General features: G+C 43.0%; 1 protein-coding gene across 1 annotated transcript in view; it reads left to right on the top strand.

Annotated features, from left to right (window-relative positions):
- DUSP3 (dual specificity phosphatase 3) overlaps positions 1 to 8,812 on the top strand; it is a 65,706-nt gene extending 56,894 nt beyond the window's left edge. The window contains exon 3 of the mRNA XM_083147578.1: positions 3,348 to 8,812. Coding sequence (XP_083003704.1) covers positions 3,348 to 3,553 — 206 coding nt within the window. The 3' untranslated portion in view covers positions 3,554 to 8,812. The remainder of the gene's footprint in view (positions 1 to 3,347) is intronic.
- The last annotated feature ends 9,928 nt before the right edge of the window (positions 8,813 to 18,740 follow it).

Here is an 18,740-nt window from a genome sequence, read left to right as displayed (position 1 = left end):
GCTTGTCAGCATATTGGGGGGTATTCAATCCGGGATTCCGACTGTTGGAACGTTCCAACGGATTGGAATCCCGGCCATTTTCTACGACTTAATTCGTCTGTTGGTATTTAATGTACCAACTGTCGATTGTCAAAAGTCCTGAAATATTCTAAAATGGCAACGAATTGTCAGAAAACAGCTGTGAATTTGACAAGCCATGGCCATTTCTGACAAAACAGATCTGACAGCCTTCAATGCTGTCGGTAACATCAGCATTAAATAGGTGAGTGCAAATATTTCCACTGTCAGGAAATATTGTCACTGATTGAATACCTCCATATCTGCAATTTCATATGCAGAAAACATGTTGCTAGCATCTCAATTCCATGGCCCATTTACGTGACCATGGGGTTATTAGATTGGTGAGCCTGTGAGCAGTTCCAGGCAGCATTAGCAAATTTTCACACATCCGCTACATATGGAATCACAGTTGCAAATGCATTAGGACCAACATCACCTAAATTATCCAAGCAAATGAGTTCCCCAGTAGCATCATGTCTCCATCACCAGTGTTTTCTTTATGGTAATTGTATCATCATTTTATATGCTTGCACAAATGCCATTTTGTAGTAGTTATTGGTCTCTTGAAAAGAAAAGTAAATGTGACATTAAATAAACATTAAGAAAATGACATGAAACATGCAACAATTCAGACGCACAAAAGACCACACGCAGTCATCTTCATTGCAGAAATACTAGAGCCTCAGATATGTTTTTCTCTCTATTTGTATTTTCTTCCCTGCAAAGTGTGAACATCAGCAATAATTAAATTCCAAGCTTGACAGGTCAATTTACTCTCTGTTTATTGATGCTGTTGCAATTGGCGGGCACATAACAGCTATGTTCTCTTCACTACACACTTGATGATCTGGCTCAGTTTGGATTCATTTTCTGATATAAATTACAACTTGTATTGCCAGTTTGGGTTATTGAAATGCAGGTGTTGGCATGTAAGAAACACTGTGATTTTTATATTGGGATTTGTGTGTGTGTGTGTGTGTGTGTGTGTGTGTGCGCTTGTGCATATATATATATATATATATATATATATATATATTGAAGCAATTATTTTAATTATTAATGACTGTACAACTGAATAAATCAAAATGTGTACCATAGGCATACTTATTTAGCTTGAGAAAATGGAGAACTGGGTTTATTACAAAAAAACAACTCTTAGTTGTACAAACTGTTGCACAAACACAATATGAGTCATCAATTATGTGCCTGAGCAAGAATTCATGAGAATGTAGCCTATTAAGTGACATCCCTGCATCAAATAAATGATTTTGCAGAAAATGAGCAGATGTACATACCTTGTATATGAGAGCACATCCATTATCATGATCCGCATACTGTAGCTCAGACATCAGTGGTCCTGACCACCAGCCGGTACAGATCATTAGTGATATTAAAAGCAAGTCAGATACTTGGATGATTGAAAACAGTGGTCAGTTTTAGGCTACGTTTGGCAAATGACTTAATTTTTTATGCCCTGCTCTGTCATGTAGCTGCTGGTGTTAGCCGCGCTAACTAGTGGCGCCCCTGGTGCCTCTGTACTCCGCCTGGTGCCCACCCGGCAGGACGCTTGCGTCCCTGATGTTGGTCACTTGGCAATTTGGAACGCTGAGGCACTACCACCCCGGTGGTGCTGGTGATCACTTCTGCCCAGGCGTTTACTGGGACAAAGGGAGATGCCGGGTAACACACGCTCCCGCAGCTGCTCCTATCAAGGCTGGGGGGCTGGCTGGATTTCCTTTTGCTCATTGGTTACCTGAGCCCTTTTAAGGGACTCAATCCAGTCCAGCCCCGCCAGTGATAATTCCTGCATGCAGGCACCTGCCTTCTCCCTGCTCCACTGCTTTGTTCCAGGCTGCTTCATTCCTGCCTCCCAGCAGTCACTCTCTGCTTCTGGGTAAACGACTGTACCCAGTGCTGGTAAAGCGTAAGTGCTCCAATTTTTGGAGCCCATGTGTTTACTCATTACATTATGCTGGCAGATTTTGGGGTCAGTTTATTACTTTTGTTTCCAGCCTTATATTGTTTGTGGTTGCTCTTAGCAGTTAAGAGTTCACCACAGGTTTGGTGCCTGTTTTTGGGGTTTGTCCCAGTGAAGTTACTCTTCTTACGGTACTTCCCATACCTTTTGTGTGTGGTTTGCTGTGTCTTGTTGTGTGGTGTTATATTGTGCTTTTGTGCTGCATATTTTCTTATGCTATGACTAGGTCGTCCTTGGTTTGTGTCGAGGTTGCTTTTTGTTTACTCATTTCCATGGAATTGGCTCAGGAACCATTAGTTAGTGTTGTTCCAAGTCAGGTCCCTGTTAGTCAGTGTCACCTTTTGGCTTTCCCTGAAGGATCTCTAGTACCTTGTCTAACCATAAGACCTGGTTGCACCAGAGTTGGGGCAGACTTAATTTGCACCATCAAACGTGTTGATTAAAGGTGAAGCCTTAGCATCGGCAGGTAACACTATCCTTTGAGTCAGATCAACAGAGGCAGCGTAGGGTTCCCCGTGGCCATCTTAATCAGCGGTCACGGCTGTGTGGTCACACGGAACCTTAACAGTGGGTAGCGTTCATGTTGTCTGCAGTCATTAGGTCAGCAAGCAAGAGTTTGGCTGCACTATACCAGCAATGTTAAAATGCAGCTTTAAAGCACTTAATACTGTCTGCACTATAACTGGAAACATGCTGCATTACCGGTTTTCAGAATGTCCTATTTTAAAATAAAACCAAAGTCACTGCCCTGGTTTAATGGAGATGTGATTGCATTATCTTGTATTTAGATAAATATCAGATCTGTGTTCAGAAAAAAATATTTGATGTTGCCTACTGAACTATTCAACTCTAAATATGCCTCCAAGCAATAGCAGCGTTTTACCTACTAACTATAAAGCAATGCCTGTCTGCAAACGCTGAGGTGGTTAGTATGGGATATGGTCCAAATCCCAGCAGTTGTGATCCAAACAGTCAGAAGACAGACAGTGAGATCATGATGAACGAAACCCTGATGGATCCAGGCGGCAAGTACTGGGGATAGGGTTAGGAACTAGGGTAAATGTTAGGCTGCGCAGGCAATGGCACGAATGTAAGGTTTATGCTGCAGGTGTGGTGGGATAGACTGTTGGAATTCTGGCCATCGTGATTCCTCTGTTAGGATTCCAACTAAATTAAAATACTGTAACAATTTATCACTGTACTGTATATAATTTAAGCATCTTTAGTTTAGGAGATTGTTACTCTTCTTTAGTGAATACATTGTGTAAATGATAATTATGCGATTTGTCTCCTCTTCTGCCCTATTCAGGTCGTGTGTTTGTTCACTGTCGTGAGGGTTACAGCCGCTCACCCACGTTGGTCATAGCATACCTCATGCTTCGTCACAAGATGGATGTCAAAACCGCTGTTGCTACAGTGAGGCACAAGAGGGAGATTGGCCCCAATGATGGCTTTCTGAAGCAGCTTTGCCAGCTCAATGAAAAGCTTTTATCGGAGGGAAAAATCAAGTGTTGATTACCCCCAGATGCTGCATCATGTGTTCTATATGTACAGTGTTCCTACAGGAGGGATTGTAAAGTTTACTTGTCATGTATTCACAGTGGATGTATCCATTATGTCAGCTGGAGCATTATTTATGAAATATGCAGCCTATAATCATTTTCCTCACTGAGGCTCTGTCACTCCTTTGGCTAGTCACATTAACATTACTAGTGGTGTAGCGCGGAGTAGGCTAGACTCTATTTTATCATTACTTATGTCAGTGTAACTCACATCCTAGACCAGTGGTCGCCAACCCGTCGCTCGCGAGCTACCAGTAGCTCGCGGCAGCGATTCGGGTGGCTCGACCACTGCTGCCCACCTGCCCGTCTCGCCCTCCCTCCCTCAATCCCCGGCACTAGTTCAGACTAGAGGGGAGGAGAGAGCATCGTGCGTCTCTCCATTCCCCTCAGTGTATATCCCTGTGACTGGGTCTGAGCGGTCAGCCAATCAGAGCTCGCTGGCCGGCAGCCAATCAGGAGCCGGCCCGCGAGCTTTGCTTTGCTGACCGCTCAGACCCAGTCACAGGGAAGGGAAGTGACAAGAGATAGATGTGCCTCAAAAGAAGGGGAGACGCAGCGGCTAGACGACGCGTGTGCCACAGCATCAGGGTGGACAGGGAGCCAGGTGACGAGCCGGCGTCTGTGAAGAGACGCATATCTACGGGCCGGGTGCTCCGGTGGTGACTGACAGGAGGACGGCGGCAGATCAAAGGAGGAGGCCGCAGCGGGAGAGAGTGACGGTCGGAGCCTGCATATGGGGCAGTCCTGAGGTAACATCCCCTGGTCATCCCATCCACCAATTCGCCCCTTACCCACCAACGCTTACCCATTCACCAACTCCAATCACTTAAAGGTGCCTCACCTGAAACCCCAGCAGGGCTCATAGAGACACTGTGTATGGCGATATTGTGGGCATATCTGACACTATTGTGGGCATATCTGGCACTGTGGGGACATTGCTGGAACTGTGGGGCATACATGTTCCTGACACTGTGGGGGCATTGCTGGAACTGTGGGGCATACATGTTCCTGACACTGTGGGGGCATTCTGGACACTGTGGGGGCATACACGGCACTGTGGGGCATACGTGTTCCTGACACTGTGGGGGCATTGTGGACACTGTGGGGGCATACCTGTTTCTGGCACGGTGGGGGCATACCCGGTACTGTGGGGCATATGTGTTCCTGACACTGTGGGGGCATACCCGGCACTGTGGGGCATACGTGTTCCTGACACTGTGGGGGCATTGTGGACATTGTGGGGGCATACCTGTTTCTGGCACTGTGGGGGCATAACCGGCACTGTGGGGCATACGTGTTCCTGACACTGTGGGGGCATACGTGTTCCTGATACTGTGGGGGCATTGTGGACACTGTGGGGGCATACCGGTTTCTGGCACTGTGGGGGCATACCCAGCACCATGAGGTCATACCTGGCACCATGGGGGTATTCCTGTTTCTGGCTCTGTGGGGGCATACCTGGCACTGTGGGAGCATATATGTATTTGTCACTATTGGGGACATATGTGTATCTGGCACTATTGGGGGCATGTGTGTATCACACCCCCATTTTCATTGGACGCATGATGTGGCGTGGTTACACCCATTTTTTGGTGAGCGTGTACGCCGCACACACACAGTACGGTATGTGGTATAATGTGTCAGGGGCATTACAGTGTGTGGCATAATGTGCAAAGGGCATTATTTGGTTATTAGGCAGATTTTTTATTTTTTTTACAATTTAGTAGCTCTTTGTGTGGTTTATTTTGCCGCGAGTAGCTCACACCCCAAAAAAGGTTGGAGACCACTGTCCTAGACCAATAATCTTGCTGCTGCTGGAGTCCAGACCTCTGAACACTGCTGAGGATGAGTGAGTAGTACTCCTCCTTACCGACTAGTGCTCTCAGTAGAGCATGAAGAGATTTATGGCTCCTTTATCTGTGATGTCATTATGCTGCATATTCGTGGATATTGATTTAAGCTGGCAAAATAGATGCCTTCATTAGATGATTGAGGCACGTTAAAGAAAAGCAAAGTAGGAAGGTTCCTCTTAATGGATTAGTGTTGTCCTGTCATAGTTAATTTGCCAAATGTATTTGGCTGTACATTTTCTCAGAGCCAAAATTAACAATAATTATTTTAGATTTTTTATTTTGTAAATTGTATAACTTGTTTGAACAGAAAATATGTATCCCCCTCCTTTTCTTATACACACCATCCCCAATCAACTGCTTTTTGGTTTCTTTTAAGCAGCATGAATCATTGCCTTTAACAGTGCTTTTTGCTAAATGTAATTTAATATTGAACATAGATTTATTTTATTTTATTTTGTTTGTCAATGTTTTTGGGTCTATGTATCAACACAGCTAATAATGTATTGATACAAAGAACAAAGGTTAAGGTGCTTGAGTTAATAATAATCGGAAAATAAAACCTTACAATAAATATGGCGCATTCCTTGGACTATACTAGTGACAGGTGTCAAATCACCATTCAAAGTGTAGTGAGTTGGAATAAGCAAGAACTGAAAAAAAGGTGAAGGTAACTACATAAACCATGAAATAAAGCATTCTTATTTGAAATGCACATTTTTTAATTACCTCGGTTATGTGCGCTCCCTATACCCGCAGTATCTAATTTGTAAAAACATATTAAGTTGTGTATACATGGTGCATTTTGGGCTATCTATTTTGACCATATAGTCAAAATGAATTTAGTGCAAATTGTACCGTGTTTCGCCGCGTCCAATCAAAATGCAATCCTGATGCGCAGCCACGCCCAATCTAACGTAGAAATAGACTGTTCAGCACAGTCTATATCTAGTATCTCTGAACGAGGGCCAAGCATTGTTAGGGCATGCTAGGAGAATTGTAGTTAATGCTGGTATGTCCCACAGCAGTATCGGACGTTCTCGCGCATTGTTCCATTATTGTTTTGCTTCTTATCAACCCCTATGTGATTTCATCTTGAGGCTATCTACTGTATGTTATCATACAGTATACAGTGTTTGGAAGACTTTCTACTGTCCATCCTTTTATTGTTTGCATTCTAGCCCGAAAACTCATAGAAGGAAAATTACTCATCAGGGATTATTTTTAACGTATGCGTCTTTTTTGTCTTCTTATTAATATTTGTTTAACAGATGTGCCGTCCTACATTATTGCTGCGGTCCCAATAAACAGTCTCTCTTAGCATGTCGGGTAACATGTGACTACTGTATGTTCGTGCATGGGACCTTACATTAGCTCTATTTTGTGTCTGTCTCTTTAACCACATATACAGTATACATCCTGCAAAGCAATGTGCCCGGAATGCACCAGTAGACTGTGCAGCTTAATTTAACATGCAACACTTGTACATCTGTGTGCGACTGAAACTGAAATCTGCAGCAGCTTTTTTCCACGCCAAATTCTGTTGTGCTTAATTCACAAACTCAGTCACACAGATATACAATGGCCAAATAGCGAATTAATTCATTAATCAGCAAAGTCTCTAGTGTGTCCTAATTATATCAAATAGAGACTAAGAAGCATTTTAAGTTAAAAAAGATGCAAAATAAATGCTGGCGCTAAGTTACACAGAACCTGGTGGCTCTTCACGCCAAGTGTCTTTGTCACATGGTATATTTAGGCTAGTTACTCGTTTGTTTGTTTGTTGTTCTGCCATGTGCGCTCTCTATTTGTAGTTGTAGTTACAGTACCTCCATTTGAAATATGGATGGATTGATACAGAGAAACTGACATTCTATTATCCTTTCCCGTACACCTTACTATGTATGGCATGTCTAGCTGTAGTTATCTGTTTTACTGCACTATCTTGTTTTTTACTGAAGGACGTTATACTGTATGTTAAATTCAACTCAAGATAAGCACAGTTGTTTTTCTTTTCTGTATTATTAGGGTGCCGTCACTTTTCTTTCAGTTATTACTTATTCCATATTAATATGCAATGAATGGCTCCTCTGTTTATTGTGACTGTCATTTTCTATGGTTATATATATATGTTTAACCCTTTGGGTGCCAACATCTCTGTGAGAGATGTGAAAAATATCTGTTAAATGCCAGTGTTGCTCACATTTGTTATATAAATTAAAATAAAAATGTTTTGTAAAATAAGATTATATTTCTTATATTTTAAGTCAACGTTACCAGTCATTATGATGTAAAAATTTGCAATTTTCACACCAATTTTGACAAACTCAATTGGCACTCAAAGGGTTATAGCATTGCTGCTCTCGCACAGATTTGAGGTACAGTACCTCAGTATTCATTTTCTTTATTCTTGCATTGTTAATGCACATGGAGATCTCAAGAGCATTAGTAGTTAATGTTAGTTTGATCTTATTTTGTTATTACTTTATCAGTGGCTATAGTCTATGTTAGAAATTATTATTTTTTCCTTACTGGAAAATCAGTATTATTTTGTAAATTGAGTGACAGCACTTTAAACAGCATATCTTTTTTAAGTTTCTTTTTCTTAAGTCAAGTTAAAGAGTTGGTGTTCCTAAGTAGGGAAGACATGATAAAATATTTAGTTAATCACAAGTGTAATTTTAACTTCAGAGAAATACAGATTAACCATCTTATTTTGTGTGGGTGTAAATCTTACCCATACCATAAAGTACAATGTTTTCATACATAAAGGCTTATTTGGGGCAAGTAGAGCACATGTGTTGTTACTCATAGTGACCAATCAGTGATTCCTTTAAAAAGAGTGATTACACTTGACTGCTACAAGCTCACATCTGATTGGTTACAGTGAGTCACTGCACATCATTGTTCAACAGTGCACGCCAGTTGGCCCCTAATCAACACTGAGCAACTGACATGAACTTTAGCACAATTTGATACCTCACATCCTTTGTACAATTCAAGTGTATCTTCAACCAATCACCCTGTAAAATGATAGGCTGGTCAAACCATAGCCTGGATAAATTTGATATAACCCCCCTCCATATTGTTTTGATACATAGACTCATTGATTTTTAAACAGATTCATTGTTTTTTTATAGTAAGATGTATGTCTATTTTGATCCCTGTAAAGTCTTAATGCCTTGGTTTAGTTTTTTTAAATTGTGTTTAGTTTCAGTTACAATACGGGTGCCTACTAAATATAAGCATATATAGGTAAAGGTGAACATAACAGTTTATATGCAAATTGAAATTACTCACATTTGCCTGTGTATGTAAACGTAAATGTTTTGTGTGATTAAATAACTACTGCAAAAACTGAATCTAATGTTATGGCGCAGTTTGTTTTAATTAGTGATTTTTTTGTCTGGGAAAAAAAAGATACAATAAAGTAAATGCAAGAAGGGCCAATGGCCTGATGGGCCTGTGTAACGGGCTGGCCTAGCAACTCCACCTTACTGTGCTCTGATCATGTGCCAAGCACAGAGAGATGAGGCATACCAGAAGACCAGACAGCTGACATGCCCCCTTTAAGGCATGACCACATACTTCATGTTGTGTACACACAGTAGAGTTCCAGGGCTTTTTTAGAGCCACAGTCTTTCCCTGTTCTAAAGTTACAAGTTAATACAAGATTTATCGTAGGTCCCACACTCTGGTTAAGTGTTAAGCTCTTATTTGATTAATTTCCAAAATGATTTCACTGACTTCATACAGTTTCTGGAACTAATTATAATAATTCTGATGATGACTGAAACACATGGGGTGAGATTTAATAGGATGAGAGATTCAGAAAATGAGAGATTTGGTGAGAAATGTCCAGTTTTTTTAAAGCGGCAATCATTTACACTGCAAAATCAAATGAGATTTCTTACCAAATCTCTCACTTTCTGAATCTCTCATCCTATTAAATATCACCCATCATCATCAGAATTGTATATGCAATATTGTGAATGGAAAGTGTATTGCTCCTGCTGTACTGCCTGCACTCCCTCAAAATAATTGCACATTGTTCCTATAGTTTAGTTGCTTCCTGATGTACTGGAGAACTTCTTGTACAGATATGTTCAGGAATTAAATGTTGTGGCTGTTTACCTGGTGGAACTCAGCAAGACAGTGGGTAAAGAAGCTCCTACTTATCTCTTCCATACAAAGGCTTTTTCAAACTGGAGATTACTATATTATTGTTTTAATTCTTTTAAAGTGCACATTTTTTATCTTAATGCTTAATGCTTTTATTATATGCGAAACTTGTTGATTTAAACTTTGACAATCAACATGTTTCACTTGCATGGGTGGCTGAAGTGGTAGTTTGCAAGGGATACAGTCACTGGGTCACCAAGCATTAGGTCTACAAGCATAAGATCCACATGGGTTAGGTCGACAGGGTTATTAGGTTGACATGGGGAAAGTCGACATGGGGTTTTTCACTGGTTTTTGTGCCGACAGGCAGTATTTCATCCCCTACCATCCACTAGGGCGTGGTGGGAGAATAAAATAATGCACCAAGTGTAATAAAATAAAGCATGGCAAGTGCAACGGTACTACTTTTCAGTGTCCATGTCGACTGTCGACATTCCGGTAAAAAAAAACGGTACTTGTGTACAATCACGGCTCCCACGATGTCATTTTTCACAGAAATTATGGACATGAGTTGAAATCATGTAAAATGCACCCCAAATGTAATTTTTCACACTGTACCACCCCCACTATCAACGGCAACAGCCATCAGCGAGCCACCGAGCCCGAAGCGTGGCGAGGGGACGCGGATACCTGTGAAGCCCGCGAGGGGACACGGATACCTGTGAAGGTATCCGCGTGCGCTCGCCACGCTTCGGGTTTGGTGGCTCGCTGCGCTCGCCACACTTTCTATTCTCAACTCCACGCCGACGCGTACCGCCGCCCCTCGCGGGCTCGCAGCGCTCGCCACGCTTCGGGTTGGCGTTGATAGTGGGGGTGGTACAGTGTGAAAAATGACATTTGGGGTGCCATTTACATGATTTCAACTCATGTCCATAATTTCTGTGAAAAATGACATCGCATCGCATGAGATCGCATGCGATCTCATGCGATCGCATGCGATTTTTACCAAAAATGCATAAAAACACGGGAAAATCGCATGCCACTACATATGGCATGCGATGGGAACCGTGAAAGTACACAAGTACCAAAAAAAACAGTGAAAACCCACATGTTGACATTATGACCATGTCGACCTTTCCCATGTCGACCTACTGAGCCTTTCGACCTTCAGTCATGTAGACCTTCCTGCATGTCGACCTAATTCTTGTAGACCGAATGCTTGTCTACCAAATGATCCCATTCGGTTTGCTATATATTATCTTCTGGCCAAATAGGGAAATAGGTTTAGTAGAAGACAACTTAAGGGGCCTAGAACGCTCAGAAGGCTTCACCATGATCGCTCATGCTGGATATTAATTGTTACGCATCGCTATGGCCCCCACGCACAGAGTGATGTATGGACCTTTTCTAAGGGATCGCTTTGAAAATGCCTGTATATCGCTGCATGTGTAGGCCCCATTACTCAGATAGCTTTTACAGAAATGGGTACTCTTTACCTAGAAGGGCGCCCGTCGCGGGCATCGCGGGTACATTTATGTATGGCCGCGACGCGACCGACGCGATGCCCGCGATTTCCCATTGAAACCAATGTTAAACATGGAAATCGTGTCGGTCGCGTCGCGGCCGGCCATAAATGTACCCGCGATGCCCGCGACGCGATGCTCCCGATTTCCCATAGGAATCAATGTTAAAAGGCGCGATGGACCCGATTTTACTGTTAAATGGCTCAATCCACCCGATTTGGCCATAGGAATCAATGTTAAATGGGCCACAGAGCCCATTAACCCTTAAATGTGCCCCCAAATTTTTAACGCCACCCCACGATCCACGCCAACCCGAAGCGTGGCGAGCGCAGCGAGCCCGCGAGGGGCGGCGGTACGCGTCCTCCGACCTTTTCATGCCCTACTATCCACTAGGGCGTGGTGTGAGAATATAATAGTGTGGCGAGCGCAGCGAGGGGACGCGGATACCTTCACAGTTATGCGCGTCCCCTCGCGGCCTTCACAGGTGTCCGTGGCGAGGCGGACACCTGTGAAGCCCGCGAGGGGACGCGTCTACCTGTGAAGGTATCCGCGTGCGCTCGCCACGCTTCGGGCTCGGTGGCTCGCTGCGCTCGCCACACTATTATATTCTCACACCACGCCCTAGTGGATAGTAGGGCATGAAAAGGTCGGAGGACGCGTACCGCCGCCCCTCGCGGGCTCGCTGCGCTCGCCACGCTTCGGGTTGGCGTGGATCGTGGGGTGGCGTTAAAAATTTGGGGGGACATTTAAGGGTTAATGTGGCCTATTTGGCCCCAAATCGGGTCCATTGAGGCATTTAACAGTAAAATCGCGGTCAATCTGCCGTTTTAACATTGTTCCCTATGGGAAAATTGCGGTGATCGCGGGCATCGCGTCCATCCCGATTTACCCGCGATGCCCGCAATTTTTACCCCCGACGACCGCGATTTCAATCGCTGGCGCCCTTCTAGGTAAAGAGTACCCAGAAATGTTAGATTATCTGATAAATATTTATTAGATTCCCTTTTATCATTGCACTTTGGGTACAAACGTGGTGATATCTGGCCATATTATTTCTTGGGTCTACAGGTTCAAGCTGGTTACTGATATACCAGCATGAGCTGACATCTGATCTGGACTAAAAATTGCATATTAATCCTGAATGCGAATCTCTTTATATCAGGAAGGACAATCATACAAAGCCAATAGGCATGAATCATAAGCAGTATTAGTCACATTTAATAAAATAGACTGCTATACATTCATCAACAGGCTTAATCCACACAGTTCATATAGCTTCATGTTTGTTGTGAGAGTGCAAATATGTGTTTGTGAAGTATACCTTATATTGAGCTGGTACCTGAGAGAACTTAACCACAGCCCAGAATAAAGTTTTGGTGAGGACTCTGGAGATACTGTTCCAAGTCTCCAAGCACCCAGATCACCAGCTCAGAAAATGCACATTGAAGCCATACACAGAGGCATGGGAGAGGTATGTACCCTGCAGTGCAGCATAAAAAATGTACAGTCATAAAGTGGTTAATCTGTAGGTCTATCTTTTGGAAGTTTTGCTTTCATGTGAGTGATCATACACGTAATGTTATGGCATATGAATTCCTTTTTATTAAACTGTAGAAAAAAAATTCCTTCATCAAAGCCTTAACATTCATCATTACTTTCAAGAATGTATCAGTAAAGAAGAGTGTATGAGCGCATTACCTACCCACAGTTCTTAACAGAAATCAGACGACATCAGAAATGATATGTCCGTTCCTATCATTGCTTTTCAAGAGATAAGTTGGAGATTTTACATATTTCATTCAACTACTTCTCAATCTCATCACCGAGTTCCAGGAGATGGAATACATAATCATTTCTGTTGAATGTAATCGGCGGCAAAGGTATTGGGAAGCAGCATGCCCAGCCTCAAAATTAATCTTAATAGATGTATTAAAATAGTGATTGGCAGATGTCTATTATATTAGCATTGTAATACTGGACCCATACCTGAACAACCAATGTTAGTAAAAGATACATTACACAGCCTGCTCTAGCCCTGACCCTGCACACATCACTTAAGAATTTACATTGCTTTGTATGTTTAGATAAAATAGGCATATGTCCATTGAACAAAAAAGCAGTACAGTATATTGTGCTCACTACAACCATTTACACAAAATCAGTTGGAATAAAGATGGACTGGAAAAACTAAATCAAAAGCAAGTAATTGTCTACATTCACCATCAGCACTATATTAAATAACATTAGAACATATTCTATTCAAAATAGCATATTAATTGTATGTATTGTAAGGCATGTAACACCACCATTTAGAACTACTGTACATGTGACCAAGATCCCTGGTGATTTGGGGAAATGAATAGTTCAGGGGGATTTGGGCATGCAGTAACAATTAAAGTCATTAGATTATATTTTGAATGCATTAAACCAACAGTTCCCAAATGTAATCCTCAAAGTACCCAAATAGTCCAGGCAGGTTTTAGGGATATCCATACTTCAGCACGGGTGACTTAATTAGTACCACAGTCACTGATTATATAATTTGTGCACAAACAAGGATGTCCCTAAAACCTGGACTGTTGGGGGTGCATTGAGGGCCACACTTGGAAATCACACAATTTCTCTGTGTACTGTCATTCTGCAACTGTCCTATAAGAAATGTACAGGAGTATATAGTCATATATTGTAATTCAAGTACTGTGCAGGATTGGTAGAAAAGGTGTGCAAATAAAAACCTATTGTTTAAATACTTTGCACTTGCCCACGGAAAAAGTTGGTTGTATGAGGCATGCCTAGCTAATGAGATAGTACAGTACTTACCGCAGTTGGTAAACAAAGTGAAATACTGTGCGCAAGAAAGTACATAAGTGTTCTGGAGTGATCTTAGTTTTAAGGATTGTTCTAATTTCAGTCCCTTAATAGTGGGACAGACATTCACAATAATATGGCAGCAGAGACTGAATATGGTTTGAGCTGTTCTCCCATTCAGGGAAATGTAGAACATTGTAGTTTATCATGATCTTGAGTATTTCAGTTTGATTGTTTTTGCCTTATGGTGCGTACACACGGGGGCGATTATAGCAAATATTGCTGGAAATGTAGTCGCTGAGCGACCATATTGCCAGCGATGGGAGTGTGCACCGGCGATAAATTGCCGGGTGCGCGCTTCCGTTTTCTGCCCGTAGTGATCGCTGGTCGCAGGAGCTTGCTCCTGCGACCAGCTGATTTCCACTGCCAGGCTCCCCCAGCAGTTTCTTTTTCATCAGCAACCATCTCTGCTCGCTGATGCAAACGGGACACCGAGCGATATCTCTCGGCGATATATCGCCCTGTGTGTACAGGGCTTTACACTTTGTGAAACTTTACAAAGTGGATTGAGGAGCATGAACATACTTATTTACATAAGAGTTCACAAAGTTTGTAAAGTAATGTATATAGGTGTATGTGTGTAATTACCCACTGCCCTGCTGTACGGACTACATGTAAGCTGTCTTGACAAAGGACTATGTGTTTGGTCCGAAACGTTGACTAACTAAATGATGATATATTAAAAATTGTCTGCACCCTACCGAAAGGTCCTGTGTTAATTCTGATTTAAATGCAGTGAGAGCTTGATAGGGAGTCTTCACAGAGTCAGGGTCAAACCCCGAAGCCGGAGAGGCGGTATGCGAGTTATTTGCTGCAAGGGCTTGGGCCGTGGATTTCACGGCTGAATTAGGGAAGTGCACCCTCCGAGGGAGGATGCCCTTAGCCTTTTTGATGGCATGGTGATATGTCACAGGACTCAGAGATGAGAGAAATTGATGCAGGAGAGAAACTTGAGAAGTTGTGGAGGAGTTTAGGTAAGCATTAAAGCTCTGGGTGGTGGGGTTGCAGAGTGTAGATTACTGTACATCAAGGCAGCTTCATTAGTAATCTCCCTAGGGGTACTGATATGGCACAGGAAAGTACGTACTTGCGAACTCCATGTAGGGAGTGCTGGCAAAAATATCTTGGCCACCAAACAGATAGGGGATGAGGGATAGTGCTCCACCAGAGGGAGGGACCTGGGCTCAGCGGTTGTGGCACTGCATAGAGCCTATCCAGGTCAGGGCTATATCTCCTGAGGTTCACAAATCGAGGGCCTTAATATGTGTATAGACTCTTGGGTTGGGGGAGGGAGAAAAGGGGGTAATTGCAAGTGCAGCTTCAGCTGCCCACACTGAAGGGAGGGCTCTCACTCCCAGAATCTTATAACACAGGGCCTCACGGCAGCTTTCGGAGCCTATGCCCACCACCAGTGATTGGGTGGGGCTATAATTTATAGATCCCTGGCAGCACCAGGCTGCATCAGAGGTACCCGGCTCCGGGCAGGCCATGGGTTCCGCTGTGCATCTGGGGCTGCAAGAGGTAGGCATGTGGGGGAGGGGTTGGGGGGGGACTCGTCGCTACCACCGCAGGCCGTAACGCAGAAAGGAGCCTGCTGAGGAAGCTCCGGCGGTCCGGTTGTCTCTGTAGGATCCTGCGGCGGACGGCGTCTCTGAGCCCAGCAGCCGGGAAGTGTCCGTACTTTAGGTCCTGGAAAAGGCTTCCCTACTCTGCGACCGCATGCAGCCGGTGCCTCGGGAGGCTGGAGTCCCCAGGGCGGTGAGGTCTGCCACAGGGGGGGAATTCCGCTTTAGAGGGACTTATTTAAACAGGCACAAAGTAAAGGCTGCCTGCTGAGATGGCTGCCCCCGTGCTGTATATGTTTCATTGAATTGTACCCTGTGGATGGGGCGCAGTCCCCGAAAGTACTTGGTACCTCAAATACAATGATGCTGATTTGAAAGTGGTCATTGTGTGCCTTCCCATCTGGACGCGTATATCTATCTGTTGATGTGCACCTGACCCAGTTGTTGTTCTGGAGTGCTGGCATAAGACAAGAGTACATATATATATATATATATATATATATATATATATATATATATATATATATATATAATTTGTAAATACATCCACATAGACTGTTAAGCAGTAAGTAACATAGTTGGAGGATTTTACATTCCCCAATGTGTGCATGCTCTAATTAGTACATTATATTTTATAAACAGATGGTAGCACTATATCAGCTGTTATATGCACATTGAATCATCTGTAAGAAAACCACCTTAATTAAAATATGTTTTAACTATCTACCTACTGGACAGTAAGCAGAATGCATTTTCTGTTTGATGTACCAGATAATAACAAATATGTTACAGCCTAAAACAGTTTTTAAATATTCTCCATCCTCTGGACCCAACACAGATCATGTTTTCCATGTCACCTGGGTGATACTAGGTTTGGCATGTAGAGGGGGCATGTCTAGTACCTACTGAAGCTTTGTTCTGTCTTTAGCTGCATTTTACTCTCCATACAAGCAGCATTGAATTTCCATCCAATTTCTAGGAGGAACATGCAGGAGACGACTGTAGAAGAGATGCTTCATGCATGTAACTGACATCGCAACACTGTGACAAATGTCAGAAGATGGGATCAATGGTGTTCCACGCAGACCACCATCTGAGTAAGCCTCAGCTTGTGCAACTGGCCAATGGAGTATGGGTCTGCAAGGCCAGGAAGACTGCATGGTGACACGCAGAACCTTCCCTCTCCCCTCCTAGAAAACAGAGGTCGACATGCCCCCATTTATAGGAATGCATATACCTCTCACCCTTTTTGCAGATCAGAACTATGGGCGACCTGTAAGGCCCATTCTGTGCATGCACACAATGGACCTTGTGCAGCCACTTATTCCCGATAATCGGAAAGCTGAATGCTGCTCCACACCTGAGTATAAGTCTCAATCTGGCCAAATGAAAACTGCAAAACAGGATTGACGGTATACTGTACTTTTAGTTTTCTGCTTTTTAACACTTGCGCCATCATTAGAATACTTGGTACTTATGTAATATCTGGGCTCCCGTTTTTCTTATGAGACCGCATCCCCTTGCGGGGCTCGCTGCGCTCGCCACGCTTCGGGCACGGTGGCTCGCTGCGCTCGCCACACTATATAAAATCAACTCCATGCGTAATTGGATAGTAGGGGTATGAAAAAATGGGGTGCATTTAACATGGGAGCCCAGATAATACATAAGTACCGAATACTTTAACCACTGCAAAATACAATTGTTTTCTATACCTGTGTACCATACACTCGTAGAGATACACCATTTATTTATTGTAATACCAACCTTGTTTTTTGTCTTTTTTCAATAATGAAATAAAAATGTAATTTCCAAAGAACTGGCACCATGTTGCAGGTGTACTTCATCTGGGTTCAGTGTGCAGTCAGTGCTTCTCTGGTCCAAAGCATCTGAGTGCTTATTCCTGTGCACATGGTGGTGGAATTGTAGTATGTATACATGGTCCCATCACTTGTAGATGCACATACAGTACATTCCTATCACCGACTGACCCTTGGATGTTTTCTTTATGATATTGCTTTCAGTACTTGGAACATTTAACAATATTGAACTGATCTAGAGACAACTGACTGCTTTTTTTTTTTACTCTTAAATATATAATTGTGCCTGACTGTCCTAGATTTAAAGTGACTGTGGTTTAAATTTAAAGGTGAAATGATTGCACCTACTGCTGCTTAGAATGTAAGAAGGGTGAGATTGTCACCTGGATTAGGTGATCCTGCAACAGCAATAATATAATTAGCAACTTATTATTTTCACTTTAGAAAGTTGTTTTTACAGTGCTCACTTTGTTGTTTGTATAAAAAGATTTTTACTATGCTATTTTAAATAATTGGAGTAAAAGTAAAATTTTAAACATTTCATAATAGTACTCAAAGTACACAAAGGGGAGTATTCAATGCCGGGGGTGAGTGGTGACAGCGAGCAGGGCTGCCTGCTCGCTGTCACCGCTCGCCCCGTTAGTATTCAACTGACACCCTCAAATACGCCGATTCCCTCTCGTTCCATTGTTGAGCAAGGGGGAATCGGCGTATTAAGCGGCAGAAACAGCTAAATGCAGCAGGTTCTCTGCATTAGCCGCTGGTTTCGCTGTTTGGGGGAAGCGAGGATTCCCCAGGAACGTTGAATAGGGCAAGTGGCCAGCAAGGAGGTTAAAGAGCGAGGATCGCTGGTTTTCTGCGATCCTCGCTGTGTAACCCCCTCGCCGGCCGCAGCCACTGGCATTGAATACATGCCAAAAGAAGAGTTATTTTGTTCCTGGCTTGTGAGCAGCCTCATACTGCAGGTGGGAAGAAAAGGCAATCAGTGCGAGCCATCTCATACTTGTGGGTCAGTACAACCCTGATTGTAAATGTTAAAAGACAGCAAAGGGAAAATGGGCAAATTTATGCCACATTAGAAATGGAGTCAATGCTTGCAAGGATTTTTCAATCATTCATACAGCAAGAAAGGGATCTGTGCATCACTTTGTTCACATCAACTCCATGTCAGTAATAATAACACTCAGCGAGCTGTCATAGAAAATCCCCTCTGTCCCAGGAAAAGAAATATCCAATGACAATCTACAAAAATCTGTTTTGATGGCAATGATTTGGGGAGGACGAAGTGCTATGCATCTTTGTAGCTGATAGACAGAACTATAGAAGCACGGTACAATTGCCTTCTATGAATAAATCCCAAGGTGCACAAAAACATATCAACAGTTATCTAGAAGT

The sequence above is a fragment of the Crinia signifera genome, chromosome 6 (assembly GCF_055691185.1).
Source record: "Crinia signifera chromosome 6, ASM5569118v1, whole genome shotgun sequence".
Lineage (NCBI taxonomy): Eukaryota > Metazoa > Chordata > Amphibia > Anura > Myobatrachidae > Crinia > Crinia signifera.
This window is presented reverse-complemented; position numbering and strand designations above follow the sequence as displayed.